Source organism: Hemicordylus capensis, chromosome 1, assembly GCF_027244095.1.
Source record: "Hemicordylus capensis ecotype Gifberg chromosome 1, rHemCap1.1.pri, whole genome shotgun sequence".
In the NCBI taxonomy this organism is placed as follows: domain Eukaryota; kingdom Metazoa; phylum Chordata; class Lepidosauria; order Squamata; family Cordylidae; genus Hemicordylus; species Hemicordylus capensis.
Window position 1 is genome coordinate 157,304,634 of NC_069657.1, and position 13,287 is coordinate 157,317,920.

Sequence of the window (13,287 nt, forward strand, 5' to 3'; positions counted from 1 at the left end):
ACTGATTAGAATAATATGTAGGCATGGGAAAAACTACATTCGGTTAAGTCCTTGGCTGTTCTGCTGTTGTGTCCAGCAGAGTACTAGAATCCTTTGTAGATGGCTCTCCTCCACCCTATTAAAGCTTGACAAAAATGAATATTGAGATCTAATTATTAGAGAGGAATATGTAGGCTGCTTCGGCTATCATTGTGCCATAGAATAAAGCACTGTTATCACCCAGACAAGTGTGCATTACCTCCCTAGTCTAATTCTTCCACTTTCAATACACAAGATATTTGTAACTCAATATTGCAAGAGTGCAAATTGCCAGTCTGACAATATAAACTGCATTATGGTAACAGAGATCCATCTTTATTTATTTCTATCTACGTAAACTGTTTTGGGAACTTGTGTTGAAAAGGGGTATATAAATATTTGCCTTATTTGTGTTATTCTGAACATGCTTAGAATGCAGTAAAGATCTGTTACTTTATCAGTAATGCAGCTGTTTGGAAGAAATTTTAGCCCTTAGGAAGTACTGCTTTAGAAACTAGATAGTCATCCATCTCAAAGGAGATGCTCAGCAATGTGACTGCTCTCTTCTCTGCTTTAAATGTCTTCCCTCAACAAACTTTTAAAAACCTGTTTTGATCGCAGTAGATGTGGTTGCATGTCTTAGGGCTGTGCACAGATCAGAATATCTGACCTGATTCAAGAGATTATTGTATCGTTTCTCCAATACAATGGCAATTCCTGAGAAGACTTTGTCCTCCAATCTGCAGGCTGATATGTCTGTAGGTTTGCAAGGAGGTGCACCCCCTTCCTTTTCACATTACTCCTTTACTAGGATGCTTTGCTCCTGTGAAAATTTTGCTCCTTCTAAGAGCCACTAGCAAAAGGGCAAGGTTTAGCTTGAGACAATTAATATATTAGTTCTATGCCCCTCCCCCAAAGCACTGTGATTGGAAGCAAACAGAGATGCCAACTAACTAATTGCATCATGCTTTCAGCAGCTGCCAGCCTGAAAAGACATTCAGGCAATGATCAGCTACAGATAGTAATGATACTCCTCTCCTCCCACCTCAGCATATCCCATATATAGAACATAATTATATTTTTAAAAAGATGCCAGTTTTGAAGCAAAACGGGGATGGGGGACAGGGGCAGGAAGCTATCTGATCCTCTGATATAGTCCAGTACAATATGAAAAATATTGGTCTACATCATATGGGGCTTGATATTAAATGTTTGAATGAAATAATGCAAAAACCATACAACTTGGGCTGTATCAAGTCAGAAACCATTATTATTCAGATTTAATGCATCATATTCACATATTTTGCCATATAATAAAACTAGTTTTATATGGAGTAGATTTTATCAGATCATTGCTTTTCCCCTAAGATAGCCAAATGTTTAGCTCCTGTGATTACTGAGAAGTTTGGAAAAACCCTTGTTGCCCACCACACCACCCTTGCTATCCTCTGCCACCGTTTTTCATTGACACCCATACAAACATGTGGAGACACTTCAAAAATGTGGATCATGCAAATGTTCTTCATTTTTTGTCGGGTAACTTGAATATTTTTTACACACGTACACCCTTGACCATAGTTAATTGAGTGCACTTTCTGATGAAAATTGCCTATTCATGCTTGTTTTCATGCCATCTTTCCCATTCTCTACAGCTGTATTATGGTTTTACATCGTAAACCCATTTGGCAAGGATTTCAGTTTGACATTTTATAGTGTCATGTCGGTATAATGGAAAACTGACTACATAAGAATTAGGTATTTAGAAGAGCCAGGAGAGTTGATGTGTTCTCATTTTATGCTGCCAGTTTTGCCATGATATAGTTTTTTTGTTTCCATGTGTGCCTCACTTCAATCTAGTGGGAAAACTGAGTACCAGACAACAAAGACCAACAAAGCCAGAAGATCTGCATCCTTTGAAAGAAGGCCTAGCAAACGATATTCGAGGAGAACACTACAAATGAAAGGTAAGTTGGGGACAGTGCCACTACATCTGTAGACTGTGATCCAAAGAGCTGCTTGGGCTCATGCTAGCCCAGTGGAATATATACCTGGCAACCCCACCCCACTGCTAAATCCTAAACTGCCTTTTGAAACATTTCAAAAGCGGTTTCCCATGTGGCAATGAGGCTGAAGTTCAAGGAAAAACAAGTCTGAAGTCATGGAACTAACGTCTCAGTTCTGTGGATGCTGGCCAATGCCACTAACTGCAGTCCTATTAACTGGGAGGGTGCATGGACCCATTCCATCTGTTGTATTTGGCAGTTCATGTGGAAGGTGATAGGTTACATGACATGAAATCCTACAAACTATATGTCCCCTCCTTTCACTCTCCATGTTCTAGTATTTTAACAACATTTTGTTGGGGTGCTCTAAAAGCAAATATATAAGGGTTTTGATACTGTGCAACTGATATATTGGACAAGTACTAATTTATGTTTTGTTACAGGAAATGCTACTAAATCTGAAGAAACCAGGTAAGAGAACTTGTTCAATAGACGGCTCTTGCAAAAAACAAAATTTGCTTCCATGACTGTCTCTTTTCCAAAATCATTGCTATGGAAGCCTGTATGTGAAAATCGCATATCATCCGCACAGGATTATCAGGAAAGGTCTATGGGCTGGAATATTTATTTATTATTTATTTGATTTATTTGATTTATGTACCGCCCTTCCAAAATGGCTCAGGGCGGTTTAAAAACAGAAACCATTAAAACTAATAACCATTAAAACAGAAATATAAATATGAAGACCAATTAAAAACATCTTAAAAACAATTAAACTATCAAAACAATTAAAACCCTGAAAACCAGGTTAGCATTAAAACAATTAAAACTATTTAAAACCCTGAAAGGCCAGGCCAAACAGATGGGTTTTAAGGGGTCTCTTGAAGGTCAGTAAGCAATTAAGATGGCAAATTTCTGTTGGGAGTGCATTCTACAACCTGGGAGCAGCTACAGAGAAGGCCTGCCTCTGAGTTACCACCAAACGAACCGGTGGTAACTGGAGACGGACCTCCTCAGATGACCTTAACGTGCAGTGGGGGGTCATGTAAAAGAAGGCGCGCTCTAAGATATCTCGGACCCAAGCAATTCAGGGCTTTAAAGGTAATAACCAACACTTTGTATTTTGCCTCGAAACATATCGGCAGCCAGTGTAACCATTTCAAAACAGGCATAATATGGTCTCTCCGGGTTGCCCCAGAGACCAATCTGGCCAATATTAAATATCCGATTTCTGTTGCTAACAGAGCTTGAATTTTGTTGTCAGAGGGCTTGAAATCTGCATAGGAAATGCAAGTGAAGAAAAATTCCTGGGTTTCTAGACCTGAGCTTTCAGCTTGCATATCGCATCCCCACCCCCACCCCAAAAGCATGGCATGAGTTTCAGAGGCAAGCTTAAACCTTGTAGGAGTACTCACTTAAATATTAGAGAAGGTGGAGAGGGGAAAAGATAGGAACTCCTGTACATCTTTCTGAGACATGCTCTTGTCCTCCCTTAAAGTGGTGCTTAAATTTGTCTTGTTCCCTTACTAGCCTGCCAAAATCACTAGCCTGCCAAGATATGACACATTTTGCTATTGAATAAATGCAGTTTGAGAATAGGTGTGTTTGCTGATTTTGTGTCCTCTCCACCCACTGCCCTGTTTGCTTGTATGGAGAAGATAGGTTGACAGTAAAGAATATACTTTTACAGCTGAGCTACCATGTTTGAATAATCTTAGCAACATTTCACTATAGAATTGTCTCTGTGCTCCCTAGCAGAGACAGACCTGTATTCTGGGATAATAGATTTATAATCAGTTTCAATCAAACCACATGGGGGTCTCCGGATTTATCTGCAACAATCAGTGAGCAATCAGATTTGCAAAAATAAGAGGATTTCTTTGTTCAACTTTTTGTTGTTACAAAAACCTCTCTTCACAGTTGTTTTGCTGCAGTTTACTGTTTTTCAAGTTAGTGGGAAAGTCAGGTGACCTGATGGGACTCTCTCACCCTTCTTTCACTGTTTGTTTACTATTGTGTTAGGGAATTATGCCATGCTCACCCTTAGGCCAATCAATTCTATGTCTGACTGAGCATGCTAATTAACATTGCTAATTAAAATTGATCTTGAAATGATGTGTGCTGTTTCACTGAAAAAGCAGTAAATAAGAATTATTCTTTAGTAGCTGGATTTAAAGATACAATGTTCCGCTTCTCCTGTACAGAGAACTTTTAAACTAACAGAGAAGCATGCATTGGTTTCAGGTGGTATCCAAAGCCCCTCTGAGGACTATGGTGAAAGTGGCTGCGTGCAAAGTGAAGACAAGTCAGCTGATGTGTGTTAGGTCACAGGCAGCAGGGTTCCAAAGAGAAACACACCTTTCTTTCTTTCTTTCTTTCTTTCTTTATTACACTTTTAGGCCACCCCAACTCGTGTCTCTGGGCAGTTCACAATGATAAAACAGTTAAAAACACATGAAAACAATTAAAAACCAACAATTTAAAAGTCAATCACAGAATTTAAAACCTATTAAAAAGCTGAAAAAGCCTGAGTAAAAAGATGTGTTTTTAAATATTTTTAAAGAATTGTCAGAGATGGGGAGGATCGTATCTCAGTAGGGAGCGCATTCCATAGTCCCGGGGCAGCAACCGAGAAGGCCTATCTCTGTGTGGCCACCAGACGAATTGGCGGCAACTGGAGACGGACCTCCACGGATGACCGCAATGGATGGTGGGGCTCATAATGAAGAAGGCGTTCTCTTAAATACCCAGGGCCTAAGCCGTTTAGGGCTTTATAAGTTATAACTAGCACTTTGTATTTTGCCCGGAAACCTATTTGAATGAATGATTTCAGCAAATCATAGTTGAAATTTTGCCTTAATTTCCCTGTAACATAGGATTTTATCTTCCATATGCCTCTGCAGTTCTGTTCAGAATTCTCATAACAATTGTTATATAGCAGCTGTATGGCTTTAGCCCTATTTTGCTTATAGGAACTTCAGGTAAATTATGATGGTGGCTCAGGCAAAAATGGTGTGTGTGTGTGTGTGTGTGTGTGTGTGTGTGTGTGTGTGTAGTTAAGTTAATTAACTTCCATTGCCCTCACTTTTTATGTTGGTGAAACACAAATGACCTCTGTTAATTTTAATATGTGGACATGCTTATATGGGAGGAGGTAGTCCTTAAGCTACTCTGGGCCAAAAGCATATAGGGCTTATAGGGTATATGCTGTTAATATAATAAATGGCCTTCAAGAAGATGGATTCTTTAGAGTAATAGATACAAATCCAAGAAATAATACTTGAGCTTCAAAGTTGGTGTGTGGGGAACGTTTAAATGAATACTTTTCTAACTTGCTGTTCTGCCTGAAGCTGAGAGACTGGATAAGTTCCAAAATTTAGTGGTTTGATCTTTGGGAAACTAATGTTAAAACTCTTGGATTTTTCTTTCAGCCTTCCAAATAATGTTTTAAGCCAAAATAATGGATCACAGCAAGTAAGTCTGTCTAATCTGTTTATCTGAGATTTTTCCAAAACTTCTTTTGACCATAAGTAAACAGTATGCAAAATATAATGCCTTGGGCTCAGAATTTAAAAAGTTATACTCCACCTACTAAGGGGCAGGTATTAAGGGAGATCATTTGGTTAACTTGGCCTTGAGGATTTGAGTTAAAATAAAAAGAGCAAACAAGTAGAAGACTCTTCCCTGCTTTCCTTGAATGGTGAGCTGCTTCACTAAACACTAAAGTCAGAGCTGCTAGTGGTAGTTTCCCATGCTTCTCCATTGGAGCTGTTGCTGTGGAACAAACAAGATGTCTGGTGAGTATCAGGTGCCTTTTCTTTTGAGACAGAGTATTTTGCTGTTGGAAACCAGCCATGTGAGAGAAACAAGTTATGACTTTGAATATGAGGGAAATTGAAGAGTGTTTTTCTCATCCATGTGGTAATCTTTGTCTTCAGCTACAATATCTTAGCCTTTGTATTCTCTCTTTCAAGAACTGGAATACAGTGCCAGCCTTGCCCTCTGTAACAGCAGTTCCTCCTGGCCCAGTATTAGTTGAAATAGAAAATCTTCCAAGAAGCCCTGGAACCAGCCAGCAAGACAAGAAATGGTACGTTGCTATAGTCTCTGTTTGCTCTGCTTTGGAAAAACAGTTGCTTGCAATACTTTTCTAATAGTTGATCTAGGACTCACTGGCCAAACACCCAGACTACCAACATGCTGGTGGAAGAACATTTTCTGTTGTACGAAGGGGAGAGAATAAAACCACCACCCCTTCCCCCTGCAGTCACTTGTGCCTCCTGAAAATATATTCCTGACAGGGACATATTACCAGGAACCTCGAGTGACTGCAGGAGGGAAGGGAGAGATCTCCAAAAAAATGCTCCCCTTTCTTTTTACATGATGGAAAACACGCTCCTTTGAGCACATCATCAACCTGGATGTTGAGCATTGTTCATATTTGTGTCTTCTGAAAATAAAAAACCCTGGGGTTTCAGTTTTGATCACACAAATGCTTTGTTGTGAACCCAGTTTGGATACTCTTGTTGGCATCATTTGCATTCCCTTGGGCAAACCTGTGTTGCTGTATAGTACCTTCCTAGTGTGGGCTTTCCTTGTGAGTTCATGCTGCGCAGTGCAGCATTTCGCCATCCACATTCAACCACAATCCTACACAATCAACCAGGGACATGTTCACAGCCCTGTGCCTGGCACCAAAAGCCATACAGAACAGTCATGTTCCTCAATATTTCAGATTTTCCCCACCACTACTATAAAACTGTTGCTCTTCTCAACTGCATCAGTTTCTGCAATGATAAGAGGGGGTTTGCTCTGGGAAATAGAAATGGTTGCAGATAACAGCTTGAGTTTCCAATTAAAATTCTCTTGGTGGTCCAAGTTGCGGTTATCCATCAAGATAAGACATAATGCTTTGCTTCCAGCCCCATTCTGTCTCAAGAACATTGACTTCAAAGGGAACATTAATTTTTTAAAAAAGAATTCTAATTCTACATTTTTTAAGAATTGCAGCAGTAAGATGCAATGGACTTAAAACTCTTTATCTTAAGCTCTTTCCATTCTTGCAATGAAAGAACCTTCTACTTAGGATTTGCTTTTATATCTATTAGACACAATGATATTGCAAATGTGTAAGCCTAATTATTAATTCAAATGAATTGTATCTATGCACATGTTGTTCATGATCTGTCGAGTTTCAAATTCTTTGTAGTTAGACCTTGGCTCTTGAATGATATAATTCTGCTTGCACTGCTTCTCGGCTGTGATCAAAAACATAATCAAAAGGTTTATTTTCTTTTGCCCTTGATTTGTCTAGTGTCTGAAATTGGAGGTTTTTCTCTGAGATCTTGGTTGATCAATCAGTTTCTGCCTTTCCCTCTGGTGGTGGTTTGTAAGGTGGTGGTATTTTATTTACCTTATTGGTATGATGGTTTGTTTTGTATAAGCTCAGTATAACTGCTGTGCGCATGCTTGTTGGTAACATATTCATGTGGACCTTTAAACTCCAGCTCCAAACAGCTCTGACTTAGTGCTTTTACAGCCACATAATAATTTGTCAAGAAGCAGCTGCAAACTGATGCTGCTGCTTCTTCCCCGGCCTAAATAAATGATATGGTTAGGATCTCTGGAAAACTGTGCGGCTGAGATTGTGCTGTAAATTGCAGAATCATGCGGAGTTCAGGAAACTTCGGTTTGCTGCCTTTTTCTCATAAAAGAACAACCTTCCACTCTTACAATTGCAGCGAAAGTATGTAAATTGACTTTTACTGTGTACTGTCACCTATGGCAGGCACCACAAGTGTCCCTCACAGAGCATACTGTTGAGAAGCCAGTCTATTTTGGCTTCCCAGGACATGTAGATGTTGATATGATGTTGTACACATGGTCTACACACTAGTGTCATGTATCACTTTAGAATGGAAGCAGCCCTTAAACTGCAGAGGGCTTGTCAGATAGTATCTAGCTTCCCCTCCCTCCCTTTTTTTGCTCCATGGTTTATATTTCATCATCCCACCTGCTCTAGCCTTTTTCATCCACAAGAGTTCTCTCCCAGACCTTCATGATGAAACAGTTATAGCTATAACAGGGGTGTGTGTGTGTGTGCGCGCGCGCTTGTTTGTTTAAAGAAAAACAGGTCCTAACACTTAGCTGTTTTTCCCTACTTTCTCTGGCCTGCCCCATGCCTAGTGTGCCTGTTGGTTAAGTATTTTGCAGACAAAAATGGCCTCTGTGTGCAGAATGTCTGGCCTAGGTTTGACTATAGCAGGAGGTCAGTGTGTGTGAAGCTGACTATGAAGCAATCCTGCATGACCTTGATAAAGCGCGAGCCAATGCACATCCCCGCCCCCATGGCAGAATTGTCATTGATCAAGCAGCAGAAAACTTTTTTTTTTAATTTAGCATGTCTATATACTGCCCCAAACTCATGTTTCTGGGTAGTTTATAATAAAACCCCAAAGTTTTGAAAAATTGATCCTATTTAGAGTGTGCATATGTGTGTTAACATGTGAAGACAGACTGTGCTGCCACTTTCATGAGGGAAAGGAGAAAAAGAATTGTTTGGAGCTGTATGGTCAATGAAGTGTGCTGCGTTCTGTGTGAAGTCTGGAATGAGATTAAGCTGGATGCATTGATGGAATGTATGTCTTGAATGTCTTGATGCTGCTTCTGGGGCTTTTCTGTGTTGACCTCTTATCCCTTTAATTGGTCTGTTCCCATAGCTTGTGTTTGGGCTTGCTTCTGTCACTTTTATAAGCCTTCTTTAGAGAACTTTCTCCCTCCTAAGTGAAAAATTGTAAGAATTCGCACTTCTTAGTGGGATAAAGAATTGGTATATTCTATAGGAATGGTCCTTTCATGTATGAAAACATGAAGTTGCACTTAATTGTTTCCAGTCTCAAATGTTTGTTTTTAATTTTGAGTTGCAGTACTGGCAGTACCACACAAAAAGATGTGCAATTCAGCACAAAGAGTTATTGGAGTCTTTAGTTTTGCCATTTTTAAATGTCTTGCTGTGGAAAACCTGTTCCAATTCATTGCAAAGAAAAAGATGTGTGATGCAAACTGCAGAGTTAGTTTTGTATTTAGTGTTACCAGATTTTCAAGGTGGAATTCCTATTCACAAGAGAGCCTAGATTCTGGTTTCAGTGGGTGAGTGAGCAATCTTGGTCGTCCAAGATATGCATCTAAGTGCAGTCACCTTCCATTTCTGCCTTGATGGAGGGGGAGCAGCTCAGGAGAAAGTAAAGATGTTGCTATCTGCAGTGGAAAATGAACCAGTTATCGAGAGGAAAATCTAGTGCTACTTACAGAATTAATATGCTTTATTATTCTTGAGATCTAGGATCATAGGTGTCCTGGATCTGGAGCAAGACTTGTTCTAATGTTGATGCAATTCTAGGTGCCTGGACACCCTAACTGTTTATATACCATAAAGTAGGTGATATGGGAAGGCAGGTTGGCAACTGTTTTCCACTGCAAAGCATGATGGGCATTTTACTAGTATCTACTATGAACATGTCAAATGTAATGTGGTATTCAGATTCCTACTGATAAGAATCAACATTGCATTGTGGGGTGAACATTCTTTAAAACTCTTTCTAAAGAAGGCATCTTCTAAGCCTCTATGCATTTTATCTTGGGATCCTGCATGTGTTTGAAAAATATGCTTTCCTTTTTAATGTGCACATTTTAGTTAAGATGTGTTACCTGCTTGTACGTTATGTGATTAGAACTATTGGACTTAATTTTAATGAAACAAGAGAACAGGCAGAATTGTTTGAATATTTTAAAAATGGAAAACTTGTTGCATTCAAAATATATAGGACACAACAGTTTGACAAACCTTCTCCAGCAATGCTAAGGTAGGCAGGTTATTTCCCAACTCCTAATCCCCACTGGGCAATTGCTGTGCCTAGAACTACAAGCTCTTGTAAGCTTTGGACACCGTTTAACTGTTCCCATGGAGCCAGATGGGAAGCAGCCAGATATTCAGTGAGCACACCCTGATGACTATGGGATTGCTCAAAAATTGGGAAGCGTCCCCTCTCTGTATCTGAACAGCAGTAGCACTGACTGTCCCTTTAGAAGATGTTGCCACCAATCTTGAGGTAGTCACAGGAAATATAGGTGGAACTTAATGACCATGTTCCAAAGAGCTACTTCATTCTGTTGTGCACAGAGTGTTTTCAGCCTCTTCCAGTCGCAGGCTCCTTCAACCTCTCCATCCCATTCTCCTCCCCCACCCCAAAGAAAAACTTTTGTCCTTGTTCTGGAATCCAAAGTGTCTAAAATCCTGCTGACCGTGTCTAAAATCCAGCCGAGCTATGTATCTCATACGGGCTTCAGGTATTGAGAGAAAACCAGGAAGTGGAATCTGAAGAAAGAACTCTCTCTTGAACCTCTAAGGTCCTACTATAACACCAGGCTTTTTAGAGCTCGGCAAGTCTTAGGTGGCCTCCTGAAGCAGAGTTGAGCAAACCCACTTCTGCTAGGCAGCAAGCCTTGTTCACATTTTGAAAATCAGTTTTACCAGAATATACATGTAGTCTTTGTTTGTAACAGGACTAAATGTATACATATATCCAGCTATTGTTTTTACCAGTTCCTAAAATATTTGAGCCCAATAAAATGGCAGTAGCCATGTCAAGCAGGCAGGATACACCACAATGAATTCTGAATAAAATGTGTGCATGTAATACTGAATCTTGTCTGAATAAAGTTATAGTTTTCCTGGTGAGTTGTTTCATCTTCCCCTTCTGGCTTCTGCCTCAAACCTGTATTTTCTGATAGTCCTGTTTATAATAGACTGTTTGTCTTAAGCATTTACCCATGTCATTTAAATCCTTTAATGCTGCTGTACCTATGAAGTACATTTCTTAAAGAAGGGACATACCTTTTTCCTTCTAAGCTTTCCTCCTGTTTAGACACAATAAATAGCCACTGATGGCATAGAATCAAGCCAACACAGTACTTCATAGGCTTGCTTCCATGACATGTAAAGGCATAACATCTGGGGAAGGGTAGAAGCTGTGGTGGAGCAGATGGGTGTCACCATTTTTTATTTTCTTTGGGTGGAGGCACTGGATTTTAAAAAAAGTTAATAATAATAATTAAATGTTACATAGATCACTATGAAACGAGCACAACCTGGTAGTAGCAATGAAGGATTTAACTTTTGGTTAATGGAATTGCACGCTAGTGAACTTCCATGTACTGTGCTTCCTCTTCAGCAAGTTCCTTCTAGCTAGTCTGTCTTGCCTCTTCCATTTTCTCCCTTCATTTGTGACTAGATACTAACTGTGCCCCATCCCATTCCCCAAACAATCCAGGCCCCATGATGCTGGTGACTGCTGTCAACGTGGTGGAAGTGCATGGAACGAATGGTCCCCACCCTCAGCACACTCAGTGGATAGACACTACAGTGACTTTGTCCGTGAGCGCAATGTGAAGAATGCGGGAATATACAGACAGGCTTTTGGCTATGTAGTCCCGACCACCGTGACTGACCTGTAGGACTATATTTAGAAAGCCTTGATTGTCCTGTGGCACTCTGAAAACTTTAATACTTTGAAAGGACATGGAAATGGACAGGACTTTTAAGGAATTAACCCATGTGCTAGAACACCTGATTATGAAGTACAGTGCCTGTTTGCAGAGATTTCTCTTTAAATATAGATTCCTTGCCATTGGTATTCTTGTATTAAAAAGAAAAAATCCTTTGTTTTACTTGATGAAAAGGGATTTTAAATGGCTTTCCTGGTGGTAACTGCTGCATATCCAGCCCATAGAAACAATATTTCATTCAAGTACTGGATACAAGTAATGGTTTATGTATAACTTGATATTTTTTAACAATTTTATACACTGAAAACAGAGGCAGAAGCATCTGGCAGATGAAGGCTGCTCTTTTTATATTTCTGCACTTTTAATAATGTGCCTGATTGGAAATGAAGTAGAATCACACTTTGGAAATAAAAAATAATTTCAAGGAGATCTGAAGGAATTCTAAATGGGGTCTCTGAAGGTGTCTCTTTGAGATGTTTTGCTTGGGTACAAAAACATAGTATTAGTAAAGTGTGCAAGCTCGCCTGTATTTCTGTTCATGTAAGCAGTCCAGTCTGTGTATCACATCAATCTGTGACCAGTTCTCTTTTGCTTCAAACATACTAATTTGAAGATGATGCCTTTTAGCAATATCAATAGATGAGAACATGGGCCAGCCAGTCCCCTTAATTTTCCATTCCCGTCTGCTGAATGAATTCTTTAAAATTGTTTTAATGCCGAACAAGTCGAATGTCTCGTCTGTTTGTGTTTGCTTTATCTGCTAATGGTTCCAGCTTCAGTTCTACACAGATGCAATGAGAAGCCACTTGAAAGGGCGTAAAGGGTTGGTTGTAGTTTGCATCATCTGAAGTTTCAGTGGACATAGACTTGCACGGAAATAGGTGGATGGGAAAATTCTGGAACTAAAAAAAAAGTTATTCAAAGGATAAACGTAGTTTGAGAGCACCACTAACCAAACCACTCAAGCCAAGCCATGGGACATTTGCATGTGCTCATATGATTGCTGCTTCAAGCAATGGTTAAAAGTAGTCTTGAACAGCCAAGCTGAGCAAGTAATAGGACTCAGTTTTTGTCTCAGCCCAAAATGATGGCACTGGAAAACTTTTAAAAGAGTCACATGCTGATCAATAGAGCAAAGTGATCCTGTTGGAGTTGTGGGAGCTTGCTCTACTCCCACAGAGCTTTTCAGGGACCCAAATCTGGTGGTTCTTGGAATTGGTACAGTTCCCGGTGAAGAAGTTCCATGGATGTCAAAAGGAATCCTTGGTGACAGGCAGAGGAGGATTAACGCATAGGAGGCGCCTACGGTGGCAAATCTGAGTGGTAGGATGGGGGCAGCCACTGCCACCATGAGGGGAAAGTTTCCCCTTTTGCCTTTAAAAAAAAAATGCTGCTGCACAGTGGGATTCCTTTTTAAAACGCCACTGCATGGCAGGATGAGAGCCGCAAGCTCTTTCCAGCTGCCCTCCTCCCAAAAGATTTCACAGGTTTCTCTGCTGCCTGTTTTGGGCCTTCCTCTGCAGTGCACATCCAAAATGGGCTGCAGAGAGGCCCATGCAGTCTTTTGGAAGGAGTTCACCACCCCCATGCTGCTGTACAGTGGCATTTAAAACCCTTTGCCTATGGGCGGGAAAAAGATTAATCTTCCCATGGTGACAGGAGAGGAGCAGCAGTACTCAATAGACAGTGGCAGCTTGAAAGA

The 13,287-nt window shown here is 40.2% G+C and overlaps 1 protein-coding gene across 1 annotated transcript in view; it reads left to right on the plus strand.

The window, feature by feature from the left end:
• LOC128327661 (band 4.1-like protein 5) overlaps window positions 1-12,014 on the plus strand; it is a 63,795-nt gene extending 51,781 nt beyond the window's left edge. Inside the window, exons 13-17 of the mRNA XM_053256723.1 lie at window positions 1,876-1,982; window positions 2,465-2,492; window positions 5,453-5,495; window positions 5,996-6,111; window positions 11,351-12,014. Coding sequence (XP_053112698.1) covers window positions 1,876-1,982; window positions 2,465-2,492; window positions 5,453-5,495; window positions 5,996-6,111; window positions 11,351-11,534 — 478 coding nt within the window. The 3' untranslated portion in view covers window positions 11,535-12,014. The remainder of the gene's footprint in view (window positions 1-1,875; window positions 1,983-2,464; window positions 2,493-5,452; window positions 5,496-5,995; window positions 6,112-11,350) is intronic.
• The last annotated feature ends 1,273 nt before the right edge of the window (window positions 12,015-13,287 follow it).